The following is a 15763-nucleotide window of genomic DNA, read 5'->3' as shown; positions in this document are numbered from 1 at the left end:
TCTATCTCCAGATGTAAACAGGCAAGATTCAGGGTACAATTTGAACAAATTTCCAGTCAATCACAGATAGAAACAATACCAAAAACAGTTAGAACCAATACAAAACATTTTCAAATTTGAGGGCAATTTAGATTCATTAATTGAAAATGGAGGCGAAAACTACTGTGGTGAAAACTGCAGAGATTTGAATTCAGAGGATAAAATGGTGTACAACTAAACAGAAAAAAGATGGTGAAGCTTGTTGAGCTTCTATAAAATAACAATACAATAACATCTTGTGAGTTTATCTGTTAAAGAATGAATGACTGAGCCAGAAGATTTTTTTTTCTAGTACCTATGAAAGTCAAGTAAAACAGATTTTTACTGGAGCTGCATATTTCTGTGGTTCAACGTTGAATATGAAGTCATAACATGTCAACAAAGATTTGCACATGCTTATTCTGTTGGCTGAAGTGTCTGACAATGTCAATGCTATAAATCCCAATTCATTTACAGCTCGTCTATTTAGTAGGAGTTATGACTTGGAACTGAGAAGTAAACTACTTCATCAGCACATCCAACACCAGCTGCAGAAGCAGCACTGCAAATGACGCCTCATTTTGTCAAGTGCACTTTGCAATTTGTGAAGATACTGCTCACACACCAAACAGACCCGCAATTCAGATTGGCTCCTTGGGTGAGGATTACTGGCGAGGAATTATTCTGTTTTTACAACAACAAATAAGGTCCTTGACTGCTCGTGTAGCGCAATACAGCACTAAACATTCACACTGAAAAGGAGGGAGAGAAGGTTTGGATCCCCTCATAAGCATCAACAGCACTTGAAGAGCCAGCTCTTTAAAAATTCTGCTCCCCCTCCCTCTTTTAGTTGTTACTGAAATGAAAAATCTTATTTCTTACAGCCTCGGTTTGAAAATCCATAAAAGAATGACGAAACAGAATGTAACTGCTCAACTTTAAATGATGAAAAACATTTTCAAATGCAACCTTAAATTTGTCAAACTGAAATATGCAATATTATCTTACTGGACAGACTTGCAACCTGAATCACAAGCAAGACTTCGGCAGTTCATCTCTGAACTGTGAAAACTTAAATGGATTCCGTTTTCCACACAAAACCACCAAATAACCTAAAAAACACGAGCCTACACAAACAGCATGTTGCTCCTGCTGGCAGCGATGATTTTGCTAGTCAAAAGCTGTGACAATCACAGCCTTTGACTAGTAAAATTCTAGTACTGGTTTTGGAAAACCCTCCAGTTTCAACATTCTTACCTGTGAGATTGTGTCTGAATGCCACTAGAGGGCAATAAAGGAGCAATGAATTATCCAGGGGAGTCTGGGATCAATTATCTTTGTTTACCTGTCTGTCACCAAGTGATGCCCAACTATAAATATCACCATGTGCAACTAATGTCATATTAAAACGCTGCAATAATTAAAAATAAATATACAGCTAAATAAAAACATCAGATGTAGTTTTTCATTTTTATGCCTTCTGTAGAAAACGCAAGAAAACCAGTAATGCACATAAATCCCTCGATATATTTAGTGCTGACGTTATAAACACATGAAACATAAACTGACTTCTAAGAAGTCTGATATATTAGTATTACACTGCCACCTGGTGGACATCCTTAACAACCTGCTCTCACCTGAAAATATAACTACAAATGCCTCATTCCTCTTGCATCACAATCTAGAGTAATTTAGTTGAATGTGTTATCATTTAAATATTTTTGTTAAGGAAAAATCTGGTGCAAGACCCTGGAAAACAAAACACAACCCTGGGTCTTTCCACATAATGTCAACAGATGCAAAGTCTGATTTATTTTATTGGAATTTGCATTGACAATTTTTCTTTTTATTATTTATTGAACAATTTAAATAAACACACTTCCTCCTGTGAAATAAGACTCAAGATATTTTGTTTAAGCAACGTCCCTGAGCCGTTCTTCAACATAAAGAATGTGAACCATGTATATGAAACAAATTTTATATTTCAAGCAAAAGTGTTACTTGTGCTTAGTTTACAGGGTTTTTTTTTCACTATTACACACCGCAAGGGAAATAACCACGTGTTACATAAGCTGCTTCTTCTGTCTTTGTGTTTTTGGCAGATGTTATTGTAGCTGTTAATTATGTACTGTGTGGAGTATGGTAACTGAACTTCCACTTGACTAAACTGAAAATAACTTGCACTTCATTATTTATGCCTCTTACATCTTCAAATTATTAAATTATTAGGGCAAAAAAATATACATTGCACATCGTCTCACAGTTTTCCTATATATCTAAACTGGCAATCAGCTGATTTATTTCAATTGATTAAACATTTGTGAAGTTTAAAAAAAAGTAGCAGCTAAAAAGAAATATCATTGGATGTTTGTGTTTGAAAAGATTAAAACTTTAATACACAGCAGGTATCACAATACTCTCAGTCTAAAGACATTATAACTTAACAGTAAAGAAAGTTTTACGAAACGCATTTTTAAAGATAAAATTTGATAATTCAATTCAAACTGGCAAATAAGAGAAAAAGAACCTCCTGAAGAAATGATGCTGAAGCCCTCATGTTCCTCATTTGTAGATTCATTTTAACAAAATTAAATGGCATCCCTGTACGGACGTGTAAATCCATAAGGGTGTAGCAGCTATTTTTCATTCTGGCTTTGAAAAAAGCAGAATGAAAAATAAAAATCTATCACACAGAGAGAAATATGTCGGTATGAAGCATAAAGACAATTTCTGAACTATGCCTGATATTTTCAGGCTATCCTGGTTCACAAGTTCATGATCAACAACACAGTAATTTTTTTATAAAACTGACAATAAGTATGTTTTTTCTGCATTAGTGCAAAGTTGCAGGATCAAAGTCTGTGGTGAGAAACTGGGGTGGAAGCTTACTCTTCCACTGTTCAATGCAGCACAACCATGACTTATGAGAACAACACTCTAGCCTAGTCATCTTTTTCTATCAGCCCTCACCTTCTATTGTATAACATGCAATGATAAACTCATAAATTATTATAAATCGTGATTGTTTCAACTCATTCTCCCTAACATAGGGATAGCTTTTCAAACAGAATATGTTCTTGTGTTTGACAGTATCATTTACAAGCACCAGATCTTCTCCTGATAAAGTCCAAAATGCTGCAGGAGATCCCAAAAGAGTTCATCTGAACAGGTTGTCCCTTCTTATTCGGTTTTCTCTGGTGGAACTACCTCCATTAGCAGCTGGAGATGCATGGTGATGGGCCCTGTGGAGGAAAGAAGATTAAGTGTCATATCAGCTAAACATGACTGAACATTTTTATCTGCCTGGTGTCTGCCTTTGCTAAAGACATTTCTGCAATTAATGCCTATGTACAGGTGAATTGAATCTGCCAGATATTCTGTTAGCTGAGAGAGGAACCATACTCATGATTTTGCGTGCCCAGTTTGCCTTCTTGTGGACCAATGGGAAGTAAAGGATGAGTCCACTGAAGATGAAGATGGTGCAGTAAAGGTACTCCCACTCAGGCTTATCGATGATGGGGGCCAAGACAAGGTAGCAGGACACCAAGGTTACGATGCCAGCTATGACCATGGGCACCTTTAGTATGTAGCAAAAACAGAGGTCATTTTAACATTTTTTACTGAATCCTTGAACACATCATCAGTACCATGATAAATGGTGGTAGCTTATAATCTTAATAAAATGCATTGAAATGCATGACAAAATTGGCATTAATGCTTTTGGTTGACTTTTTTTTATCACGCAACACTTTTAAGTGTATTTGTAAAGCAACACACACTTAAATCTGTTGAAAGCTTTTCAGAAAGCCTCACCTTCACAGGCCTGTCGAGATCTTTCCGGGTGAAACGCATAACAATTAGAGCCAGAGTTGTCAGACCATAGAAGCCCCACTGAGCAAAACTGAAGTAGTTTATCAGAGTATTGATGTCTGCAGGAATAATGTAGAATATTGCTAAAATCCCCTAGAATAGAAAGCAAGAAAATAGACAAATTACTTGTTGATTGAAATAGCAAAGTGAGCAAAGAATTTGCAAATAGGATTTTTAGTTATTTTGAGTTTACAGGTCAACATTAAGGTGATCCAGTGGGACCATGTTCAACACAGGAACTCAAACAATAAATATTTTAGACTTACGTTAAATAAGAGAGCAGGTAAAGGAGTGAAGCGTCTCAAACTAATATAGGATAAGATTTTCACCATGTGTCCCTCTCGACCAGCTACATAGGACAGTCTGAGGAAGAAAAAAATGCAATGTGAGCTGATAATGAATAATTCAGTTGGCATTGTTCTACTTTTCACTCCACATCTAAAAATTACTTTACTAAGCATTAGATAGGTACAATCAGAAATAAAATTCAATGAATGTGTTTGTTTTACCTGCCAGCAGTGAAGCAGCTTCCATTTGCAGAACCAAATGTTGAAAAGGCCACAAACAGAGGAACTATCCAAGCCACAGGGTAAAGGACTCTGTCCCCAAAAGTCTATGGAGACAGAAAAAAAAGTGCCTCAGGAGTTAATCTGAAGATCTAAAAGGGGGGCGTATCAAACATTCTGCATTTGAAATGGTCATTAGCTCATTTTAGAAAGCTCTCATTAAAGCCTTTTAATATGCATGCCATGCTGATAAGTCATACAAGTTTTTTTTTTTTAAGTTGTGCAGCTCTTTGGTTTATGGATAATCGTCCTTACCACTGCAACAGCTGAAGACGACAGCAGTTCAGAGGGCGTCATAACAGTAAAGTAAGCTATGTTAACAAACACATAGCACACAGTCACCAAAGGGATTCCAATGATGATGGCCAGAGGCAAATTTCTGTAGGCAATTTGAGAGGAAAAAAATATTAGAAGGGACTTTACACTAGTTAATATTCAAATTTCTCAAGATCTTGATTCATACACAAAAGTATGCTGACCAGTTTCTGCAATAAATATCATGCAAGCATTTTACTAGCAATTTCTTGAGCAGAAATTCATAAAGGTAAATATTTTTACCTGAATGGGTTTTTTAACTCCTCAGTGATGAAATTCAGTTGATTCCTGTCAAAATATTGGGAAAAAAAAACAAAAAAATAAAACATTTGATTCACTGACAAACCAATTAAAGAATGAAATTGCATCTATTAATTGTTAAGAGATTATTATCAACAGCATCTTTAATGCATAGTTCTCATGTAGCGTCACCTTTCCAGGAACAGCCATCTTAGAAGGTATCCATAACTAACTATTATGACAATTACTATGGCAATATTATGATAACAATAAACACACAACCTTCTCTCTCTCATATGGGTCAATTCCTACAGCAGTGATTTTGATGATGTATTATTCTCTTGCAAATTGGTAAAGAATGTCAAAATGCTTTCTTTTTGTTGGTCTCGAAGCCACAGTTCATCTATGCTTTGCGTTGTGCTTGCCTACCAAGATGGCGGATCACTTCCGGTTCAGACTTCTGGGAACTACATACATACAAAATGGATTTTCTGAACAACCTCAGTTTCTGAAAAGGTTAATAGGTTCTGAGTTGATGGCATAACTAACATCTAAGCCTTCCTCAGTTTTACAAAGCTCTCCTTTCTTAATTATATAATTATTTCCAGGGAGGGTTGGGTGTATTTTTTGACTCGTCAGGCTGTCTGACTATCTGAGCTATCCCTTTATCTTCTAAGGAGCTAAAAAAAAACAGACCTGGTAGAGAAATATTCACAGGTCAAAATTCAAAGTCACCATGTGAAAAATCCTTATCATCACTGTTATCATCAGCTGTACGGTGCATGCCAATATCTGACATCATAAAGTGATCACAAAAAGTCATTTTATTTTAAACTATCCCTGTAATTGCATGTTGTGAAACAACTTCATAATCCACATTATCTAATCATAGATTTGTATTTTGGTTTTGCGTTATATTACTTTGTGAATAGTTATTTGAAATAGAAAATTTTATTTTTCCTTTAAAAAATCTATAATGACAATTTATGTAAATAATGATGAAGCCCTTTAAACTTCAACGATAATCAAGAAAACCTCTGATAAAAGTTGCATTTCATTTCTTGATCACATTATGAGATAAATATTGAAACTTTTTTATTCACATGATTGGGAAATAGACTGGAAATAACATTAAACATAGTTTGTGATTATATTTAATTTATTTGATTGATTAATAATTTTTATTATGGTACATAACCCCATTCCCTTGAATGAATTTATTATTCCTCACTAATTTCTGATCAGTTGTGTGATCAACAGTGGGACTGAATGACATAGATTATTTGTTGCATATTAATATAGTTTAGTGAAGAAAAAAATCTGCTGCAAAGTAGAAAAATGTAAATTATTACCATCCATCATAAGCCCAAAGTCCGTTATAAAAGGCAAGTCCAATTGCACCAAAAGATGTGGATGAGCCTTCAAATGTATTTGACAAGTTCTCTGTTTTACCTGCATTCAAAAACATGAAAACATAAAACTGAGATTTCATAGTTACTTCATCAAATGAGAAGTACTTAAGTTAAACTGAAATGAGAAGAGTAATCAGAGTAAAACCTTGAGCCATCAGAACGATGCCAGCCACCACAATGACGACGATGATAATAAGTTTGGCCCCAGTAAAAAAGTTCTGCACGTAGCTTGCTAGTTTGACACTCAAACAGTTCACACTAGTGATTATGACTATAAAGAAACAAAGACAAAAAAATTTTTAAAAATGACATTTATCTTCATAAGCAGCATCATAAGTTGCTATTTTATCTATTTTGAGCATATTTTGGTCACAGGTTAATTAAGTATGGGCGAAATTATCTGTGATATCAACAAGAACCAAATTTATTGTTTCGTCTTTTTTTTTTTTTTTGTGTTACTTACTTATCGCAGCTGCTGCCAGGCACTTGATAACCACGAGAGGAGGGGTGCAGTCAGGGTAAAAAGGAGCAGAGGCATATTCTGCAAAGCTAAGAGTGATGATGGCAAATGAGGAAGGTTTCAGCACCATAACAGTGGTCCAAGAGTAAAGGTAGGCAACAATGGAGCCGAAAGCCTCCATTAGATAGGAGTACTCTGCCCCGGATTTGGTGATCATAGTACCAAGTTCAGCATAGCAAAGGGCTCCTGAGTGGCCAAACCCAAAAAGACAGAAAGAAAGAAAAGTCTTGTAAAACACAGTAATAAAAAAGTAACTTGAAAAAGACTATGTTAATGATTTTTTTTTTGTTTGTTTAGATCGATCACCATCAACGTTAAAATTGATCAATAACTTTCATTTGGCAAAGAAGCCACATTTCTGTTTGTTAGTGATGATCATCCAGCTGCTTTCCCAATTTGTTTTTTTATGTTGCACACATACACATTAACATTTACCACCCTGACATTGAAGGACAAAGTCCTGGGCTTTATTCTGACAGTTTAAACTCAAGAACTCATAATTTTCCATGACGGATTAGATTTTATAATTGTCATAAAACAATCACAAGTAAAAATAGTGTTGTTAAAGAATAAAAACCAAATGACTCAGTGGTTTAACTGGTGTATAATTGTATAATTTTATGTGAGTCTTATATGATGCTGCACCTCAAAAGCAGCAGCTCTGCAATATATTACATTTATAAAAACATAATAAAAAGCTAAGTAGCACTGCAAAACTTTATTAAATGTTTTACCAAGCTTACCTTTGGAATTGCCATATTTAATCACAAGGTTTTTTTAAATGAAATCATCAAAAAATAAAGTAAGATGGTTAGATTTTAAAAGCTAAATATTTAATGACACAATCTGGATTCTGGGAAGGAAAAAGGCTATGTGGTTTTTTTGCATGTTAAGATGACAGACTTTACATCACCTGAATAACTGTAAAGACATAAAACTGGGTTCCAAATACCCTCATCTAAAAATATGTCATTTGTAACAGAAAGGTACTTAGCTTTTTTTGGCGACATCTTCATCAGTTATTCTTTCCACAACACAGACCATGTTTACTATTAAAGTGACTATAAAGCTTCTATCATTTTTTTTTTAAATGACAGAAAATAAGCAGGTTTGCAAACAACAGATTGAGGAAATGTGGAGGCTAGAAAAGACATACAATGCAACGTTGGTATCCCATAATATTAGTAAATCTTTTTAGGTTCTTTATCAGTGGTTTATGATTTTATGATTTCTTTTGATCAAAAAAGAGTGCCGCTTGCCAAACAAGGGGTGAAGAAGAGTCCACAAAGCCTCTGGCTTTAATAGGCTTGGTCAAGGTCACTGCCTGAACATTTCTGGCTCAGAAACTCCACTACAAAGTAATAAATTGTTATCATTCGTCATCACATTTTTGGTGAGGAAAACAGTGACTGTAGCACCACAGCCTCATCCTAAAATGCATTTTCTTACTGAATCCTTGTGTCTCTGAGTAGTTGTGGCTCATCTGAGACACACTGAGGAATCAAACAATGTTTTATACAGTGGTTCTACAAAGTTTATACGACTTTCTAAAACAGTTTTTGCGACTTAGAAACTGAGGTTGTGATAAATAATTTCTAATCCTTTTCAATAATTGATGTGGCATGCATATAGTGCATGTAAACAAAGCACACTGTAAGGAAAAACATAATGATCTCACCCATAGTGGCTAATACTCCACAGGCAGTCCAGATGAGGAGACAGGGACCCACAGCTCCTGAGTACAGCAACACTGATTTAGGAGAAATGAAGATCCCTGAGCCAATCATTGTTCCCACAATCATGGAAATGCCACTCAGCAAACCAATCTGTTCAATCACAGAGGGAAAAAAAGTCAATCAACTTAGTTTAAATACATAACCTGATTCTTTGGAAACTGCAGTGTTTTCATGTTCCACTTCATGACTTTATTTAAGTATTTAAACAGATCATTATATTGTTGTTTTATCTCAGTACAGTAAATATGTGAAGTATCTAAATACTGATCCAATAATTTGAATTATCACATTATGATAAAATGTCATCAAGTTCTTGTGAGGTCAGACACTGATGGTGGACAAACAGACTTGGCTCACAGTCTGCACTCTAAAAGCGTTTATCAACTGGCAAGACTCACTCTAACCAGTTCATGTCTTGTTCGGTTCAACCTCAGTAATGAGTGTCTTCATCAGGAGCTGCTCCTCACTATGTGGGCATGAATATGGGAATGTGGACAGCTGGTAAGCAGCAGTTGTGGTCGAATCTCTGCTGATGTTTGCAGTAACCCTCTGCAAAGGACAACCTTGAGGTTGTGATTCATTTTGTCCTATAAAAATTAATTGCTGGTCCAAATACTATGATAACGATTCTGATCATCATCATCATCATCTTTATTAAAAACACAAGTATATATTATTTCATTATACACATAAATATATTTATATTCTGCCACTTTATTTTTTTTTGAATGTGCAACCTTTTGGATTTAGGTAATTCAGTCAGAAGATGTAAACCAATATCCACACATGAACTTTACCTAAAGAAATTCCAAACAAAAAATAAAATTACATTGGTGAAAACTGTAGCTCCGACAGAACGCTCCCAAGAACCACGATGTTTCTCCTCTTTGTTGCTGCCTGTTCTTCAGAGAGACCTGCAGCTTGTGAGGCTGTGAGATCACGGTCACTCTGCTCCAACAGTTAACGTATGATTACGCTCCGCCACACTGAGCAGCTCTCTGACGGCACGTTTCCCTGTCCACTGCTTAACTATCTGAGAAATACTGGAGTTTCCAGTGATGTAAATCAAGGACCAATCAACAAATGCGGTCTGCTGTCAATCAATTCCCTTCCATGAAATACAAGGTTGACGTTGCTGGTGCTATCCCTGAAGTTGTTTGTATGCAGCTGGTGTGCAGTCATGCTGGAACAATAAGTGTCTATTCCCAGAAAATTGGATGTGTGATGTTTTGGTATGCCAAATAATTACAAATTCTTTCCTAGCTCCTTGCAGCTTTATAACATAAGTACCTCTGCACCAAATTTTACACTTGACTCAGGTGTGACTAAAGTACCTTTTTTGTGGCATCTGCCAAACACACACTGATACTGGATTGTCTGAGACAGGCAAAACTCATCTCTTCAAGCAACACGTGTACTTTTCGCCAATGCATCCAACTTTTTGAAATGCACTTGGTAATATAAGGTTCAGCCATTTTAAAAACTCTTCACTTGAATTGGTCTCAAGGTCACATAAAGTTTGAAGGTATGTATGGGTTCTGCAGATGGTTACGCAACCTCTATGCACTATGCCCCACCTCTGAGAAGTGAACTGGGCCACCGGCTGACTGTGGGGTATTTAGTTTCAAGATCACTTCACAACTGGACTTATTGCAACAGTGACATCCTATCATGGTATCTGCTGAGATACTGATGTGCTAAGAGTGACCCATTTTTTTCTGAAATTTCTCTGAAATCAGTCTGCATGACTGGATGCTGAACTACCACCTAACCCCACAGCAACAAAGTGTCTCATTAACATTTGCATAAGAAGAAAAGTAAAACCATCAGGTGTTACTGTAAAGTCAGTAATACAAATCTGATTTATCTCACATTGGCAACAAAGTTTTTGAAAGCTTATACCTATCCTCACACTCTTTTTTCCTAAAATCCTACAATAACTAAACAGCTTCCTGCTTCTCTCTTTATGCCACTGGGTCAGTTTGACCTGCAGAATGCAGGGACCATTAAATCAAGCATGAGAGCTTCCCTGTTCTTTATCTGTAAAAACTTATCATTCCAGTTATCATTATTCTTTATCTATAAAAACTTATCATTCCAGTTATCATAACATATCATATCAGTGTTGCATGCAAATGCAGTGACCATAAGTGAAAATACTGTTATGGTTTATAAATATAACCCGGGGTTGGACAATCCCAGAGGTTTGATTGCAAATATAATAGTAATGATTTTGCTGTTTTTTGTGAGTCTTTTCATTTTTCAAAAAGATTTTTTCACTTTTTGCTGTCATGAAGAGGGTTTTAAAAAGTGTACATTGTGCTTTGTTCAAATGTAGGTAGACTTCTGAATGTCAGCCACAAGAGCTGAGTCATCGTGTTGGACCCAAAAGGGGGAAACAGTTATACACAAGCTCAGTTGCCTTTATCTTTGTGTACTTTAACTCTTTCTGTATGATACTTTCTGTTGAAGAATGTTTGGTTTGTAATATACCAGGAAGTTGTGTTTGAAGAACATTCCTCTTAGTTTGACTTTGTTCAAATATATAACATCCGCTCCTCCGCACATATGTTTTCCCAACAACAAGCACTACATTCAAACTATAATTTCCGTAAAATATATCTCAGGACTGTGAGAGTTTAGAAACCCTGGAGCTGATGGGTGCGGGGTTAAATTGCAGAGACACTTGCTGTAGCACTGCCTGGTACGCAGCTCCTGCTCCCCCCCTTACTGCAAGAGGGTGCATATGGTGGGATTCTATGGTGTGAACATTTATTCAGCCTTTTTCTCAGAGCACTGCTTGAACTAATACTCACATCTTGTTGAAGCATTGCTGCTTTCTCTGGTCGCTTTTTCTCTGAGGGGCCGACATTGTCTGTGGTGCCATTTTGTGAAGCTTTACTGATGCTGTCTGTTTCCATTTCTGTGAAAAAACACACAAATGGCTTAAAGACTGCAAAGACTGACATTAGGTCAGACTAAATCATTCAGATTTTGTCAGTTATGCTACAGTGAATGCCAGCATATCGATAAATTTGGGAGTTTTGGGTAGTATTTATATTATTCTGGAAGTCAGCATGATCTAGTTTACTAGATCATAGTTTACTAAACTATGATCACTAAATTAGATCATAGTTTAGTGATCTAGTCTGATTTAAAACCGGAAAGGTTTTGTCTGATTTAATAAAAGAGTGTGAAATAAATAGTTCCGTGTGTTCGGAGTTCAATTTCTCTTTCAACTTCAACAGCAGTCATGTTGACAATTATTCAACCAGTAAACATGTTTGTTGTCACTTGAGTGACAAATCAAGATAAGATTTCCAGGAAATTATGTTCACTCACAACCAGTAAACTCTGTTTATTAACTAACGAGAGCATCATCCAACAAACACATGCAAAGAAAGAAGGAAAACAATTTCTTCTTTTTATTTAAACATTTTTAGGGAAAAGTATCAACTCAAAGAGAAAGCTTTTTAATTCTTTCATAGTTTTGTTTTACATTTTTTTCCCATAAAAAGAAGCTGTAATGCAACATTTTAGCTTCTTGATCAGTCATTCCATGTTTTCTGAAGCTGCTGCAGTTTCAATTCCTGAGTTGTTTTTGTTGCGTTTTGTTCTGTCCTGCGATTTACTTTTGATTATTGGTGGTAAAGTTGTACACAGGCAGTCAGATAGGAATGAGGTCACAACCTTTATGACTGAGTGTGTTAAAAACGTAACATATATAGATTGACTCAGATACACACAAAGGCATGTTTGTCTTTCTTTTCTGGGAGAGTTGGGAATGTGTTAAACCATATGATTTTGCTGTTGTGTAATACAGTTAGGTTATATACAGGGTAAAAAAGGAATGAAGTGCCTTGAAGAACAATATAGCATATTTAGAGTCCACATTGTTAAATCATCAATATGACATTTCAGTTTGAGAAATAATGAGCATTTTGTAGAGCTAACTCTGAACACATTCCCTGTGTTTGTTTATTGATATATTTATTTGTCAGTTTTTATAGGAACAGAACATAACATAGTTTACTTTGAAAATATTAAGTGATTTTTTTTTTACCAAAATTAGTAGTGTTTTTCCAAAAGCTGATTATTCAATAATTGTTCATCTTTTTTGAGATTCCAGAATTTGACTACTACAAACAACATATCAGACACTTTTTTAAACCTATTCCAAGTCTAATGTGAGCTTTGATGCATTAATAATTAATGCAACAAATAAAACATAACTTAAATAAATTATCTAGATTTTGTAATTACAGAAAAGATTAACTTCTAGAAATAAAGTAAATATTTTTGCACATTAAAAATGCCTAAAGTTATATATAGATATATCTATATAAATATATATGTTATTTTATTTATAATTTTTTTTTCATTGGGCTCCTTAGAAACTGTAATTATTCAAGTTTTTAAAACCAGATTGAGTCACAAACTTTGGGAGAGACACAGGATACATTTCAATGTTGACTTTTCCCACCATCCAAGATAATGTGTAACTAAACAGTATGTTAATACATAATATATAATCACACTGTGTTTATATATTAATCACAGCGTGATTAATATATAATCACAAAAATTATACATTTTTGTGGTGTAATTATACTACAATAAACTCACTAATATATTAGTGTGATATAATATATATATCACAGTAAAAGTACTACCTGTACATTACGACAGGTAAAGGAATAAAAAAAAGAAAACAACAAAAATTCAATTTTTGATGACTTGTATGATAAATCATGTTATCTGTTTCACTTACTTGTAATTTGAAACCTCGTTAGTTAGAGTCCATAAAATATCCACCACAGCTTCTTCAAAAACCTGGGGCCAGTGATGAGCCAAAAGAGATGATGCTTATCTAAGTTAGGAGAAGAACAGCAGGAAAGTCTGACCTGGGAGAAAACCTGAGGCTCCATGAGTCTGAACACACTCCCCTGGGGGAGGTTCCTAATCTGATTGGCCATCCTGGGAAGCCATAAGCTGAAAGAGGGAATGGTTCACAGCCACAGCAGAAATACATGAGTTATAGAAATGCACTGATAAGAGCTGAAATTAAAGCATCCAAAGGCAAACAGAAGAGAAAGCTGAGTAAAGTTGGTTTAAAAAAAAGTTTTAAAAGAGAAGAACAAACTGTAATTTTCTGACTAAATGGATATTAATTCTGCAGATACAACTCCATGCATGCACTGTATTTCAACTATATGTTGAGGTAGCTGTTGCTGTCAGAGCTCGTGTTCTGCTGCATGGAGCTAAAACTTCTAGTTAGAACATTTTTTGTTTTTACTCTGAAAACCTTAAAACACTTCCTTCCATTTCAGCTTAAATAACCAGACCTCTTCACAATGCCTCTTTGATAAAGACATATGACACCACTGAAGTTGTGTGCTTGCACATTTGTGCGTGTGTGTGTGTGTGGGTGTGTGTATCTGCTGGCCAGGTTTTGCACTCTTTTTTTTTCTTTTTCTTTTACTACTTAGAGCTCCATGGCAGTCAGAGAATTTGACCCTGCAATACCATAATTATTTCTTTACTGAGCTGTTTTGTTTTTTTCTCAAGGCAACTCATTACATCGCCTTGACTTAAGATTTGTCTGTCTTTTTCTTCACCCAAACAGTTCATTATACATGAGAGATATTGAAAATAGCATAATAGTACAGTAAACACAGTTTGAAAAGGATTAGTCTTCATGCAGTCTACTTCTTAATACAATAAATGTTTTTAATCTTTCCAGAGAATTGGCAAACTTTTTGTTTGTTTGTTTTATTTATTTATTTTTTTTTTTGCCTGGTTTTTACATAAGGATTGTAAGAGAATTTGAACAGTTACCTCACATGCAACTGTAATCTTCTAGCACAAGTACACACTGGCATATAAACTCAGTAACCCCGTGAAGAACCAGAACAATATGACCAAGTCTCAGAGACATTCAGGGAGGCTGAGAATCTGACTGATTTTGTTCTCAGCAGCAAAATGCTGTTTTGTTAGTATTGTTTGAGTTTTTTTTCCCTACTACAAAATGTATTTATTCTGGAAATCTAATCTAATGGTTAGATTTGTAATCTAATCACTTAGATTAGAAAGTGAGAAGTCACTTTCTAATCCAAACAAAGTGAACTTTCACTTGGATGAGGTCACACATGCTAAAATTGTTTTGTAATTCATTGAAAAACGGTTTTTAATTCAATAAATCATATTTGCAACATGAATGAAAATGATTTTAGAATTTCAATTATTATGTCATTATGTCATTAGTTTAACATTTGCATGTTTCTTTGCTTTTTTTTCCCATCTCTACTTAAATACACTCACTGCTGGTACACCACACTACCACCAAGCTGGACCCACACTTGCTTTTATACCTGTCTTAATTCACTCTGACATATATTTTATGAAGTGTCAACACTTCCTCAGGAATATATTGACATGGTAGCATTACATGGTTGCAGATGTCTTCATTGCACATCTACCCAATGCAAGTTTATCATTTCACCCCATCCCAAGATACTTTATTGTATTCAGACTTTTATCTATGGGTTACTTGCTAATGAAAAGAAAACATCTAAAGACAGTCACTGGTCACCCTTATCCTAGTGGGGTCGGGAGGTGCTGGTGCCTAGCTACGTTCTGGGTGAGAGGTGGGGTCACAGGGCAACACAGAAACAGACAAGACAAACAACCATACACACACACACACACACACACACACACACACAAGGGAGAATTTAGAGAGACCAATTTACCTAGGAGTCATGTTTTTGGACTGTGGGAGTAAGCCAGAGTACCTGGAAAGAACCCACGCATGCACAGGGAGAACATGCAAACTTGTGCAGAAAGACCCCGGGAACCGAACCCCGGACCTTCTTGCTGCAAGGCAACAGCTTTACCAACTGCATGTACACAAGACAGTACATATAAAATATATAAATAAATATATAAATATATGTAAATAAATAAAAAAATGTCATGTGAGCGCCCCGTTTTATAGAAATATTCCTGCAGGTCTATGAGGCCTCCAGTCTGTAGGCGGCGATAGTACGCACAACATAACCCTTTAAATACGTCATTTCCGTCACA

General features: G+C 35.5%; 1 protein-coding gene across 1 annotated transcript; it reads right to left on the bottom strand.

Annotated features, from left to right (window-relative positions):
- Nucleotides 1–2385: 2385 nt before the first annotated feature.
- Nucleotides 2386–13569, bottom strand: slc7a9 (solute carrier family 7 member 9). The gene is made up of 13 exons (XM_055037079.1): nucleotides 13449–13569; nucleotides 11494–11600; nucleotides 8620–8767; nucleotides 6885–7127; nucleotides 6567–6692; nucleotides 6362–6461; nucleotides 5013–5057; nucleotides 4710–4833; nucleotides 4398–4501; nucleotides 4155–4251; nucleotides 3832–3981; nucleotides 3421–3595; nucleotides 2386–3260 (listed from the first exon to the last, which is right to left on the bottom strand). Exons 2-13 carry the CDS (start codon nucleotides 11596–11598, stop codon nucleotides 3199–3201), a joined length of 1479 nt encoding a protein of 492 aa, XP_054893054.1. The 5' UTR covers nucleotides 11599–11600; nucleotides 13449–13569; the 3' UTR covers nucleotides 2386–3198.
- Between the last annotated feature and the right edge of the window lie 2194 nt (nucleotides 13570–15763).

The sequence above is a fragment of the Poeciliopsis prolifica genome, unplaced genomic scaffold (genome assembly GCF_027474105.1).
Source record: "Poeciliopsis prolifica strain line A6 unplaced genomic scaffold, Auburn_PproV2 SCAFFOLD011, whole genome shotgun sequence".
Taxonomy (NCBI): Eukaryota; Metazoa; Chordata; class Actinopteri; order Cyprinodontiformes; family Poeciliidae; genus Poeciliopsis; species Poeciliopsis prolifica.
Note: the sequence above shows the minus strand (reverse complement) of the source record. Positions and strands in the feature narration are given on the sequence as shown.

Bases quoted from the DNA above. Each gene is read 5' to 3' on its own strand.
- slc7a9 (XM_055037079.1), bottom strand. From the start codon at position 11,598: ATGGAAACAGACAGCATCAGTAAAGCTTCACAAAATGGCACCACAGAC. The intron at 6,693-6,884 runs GTAAGTAACACA...GTTTCTTTATAG, and splicing joins CCTGGCAGCAGCTGCGATAA to TCATAATCACTAGTGTGAAC. The intron at 4,834-5,012 runs GTAAAAATATTT...AATTGCCTACAG, and splicing joins GAGTTAAAAAACCCATTCAG to AAATTTGCCTCTGGCCATCA.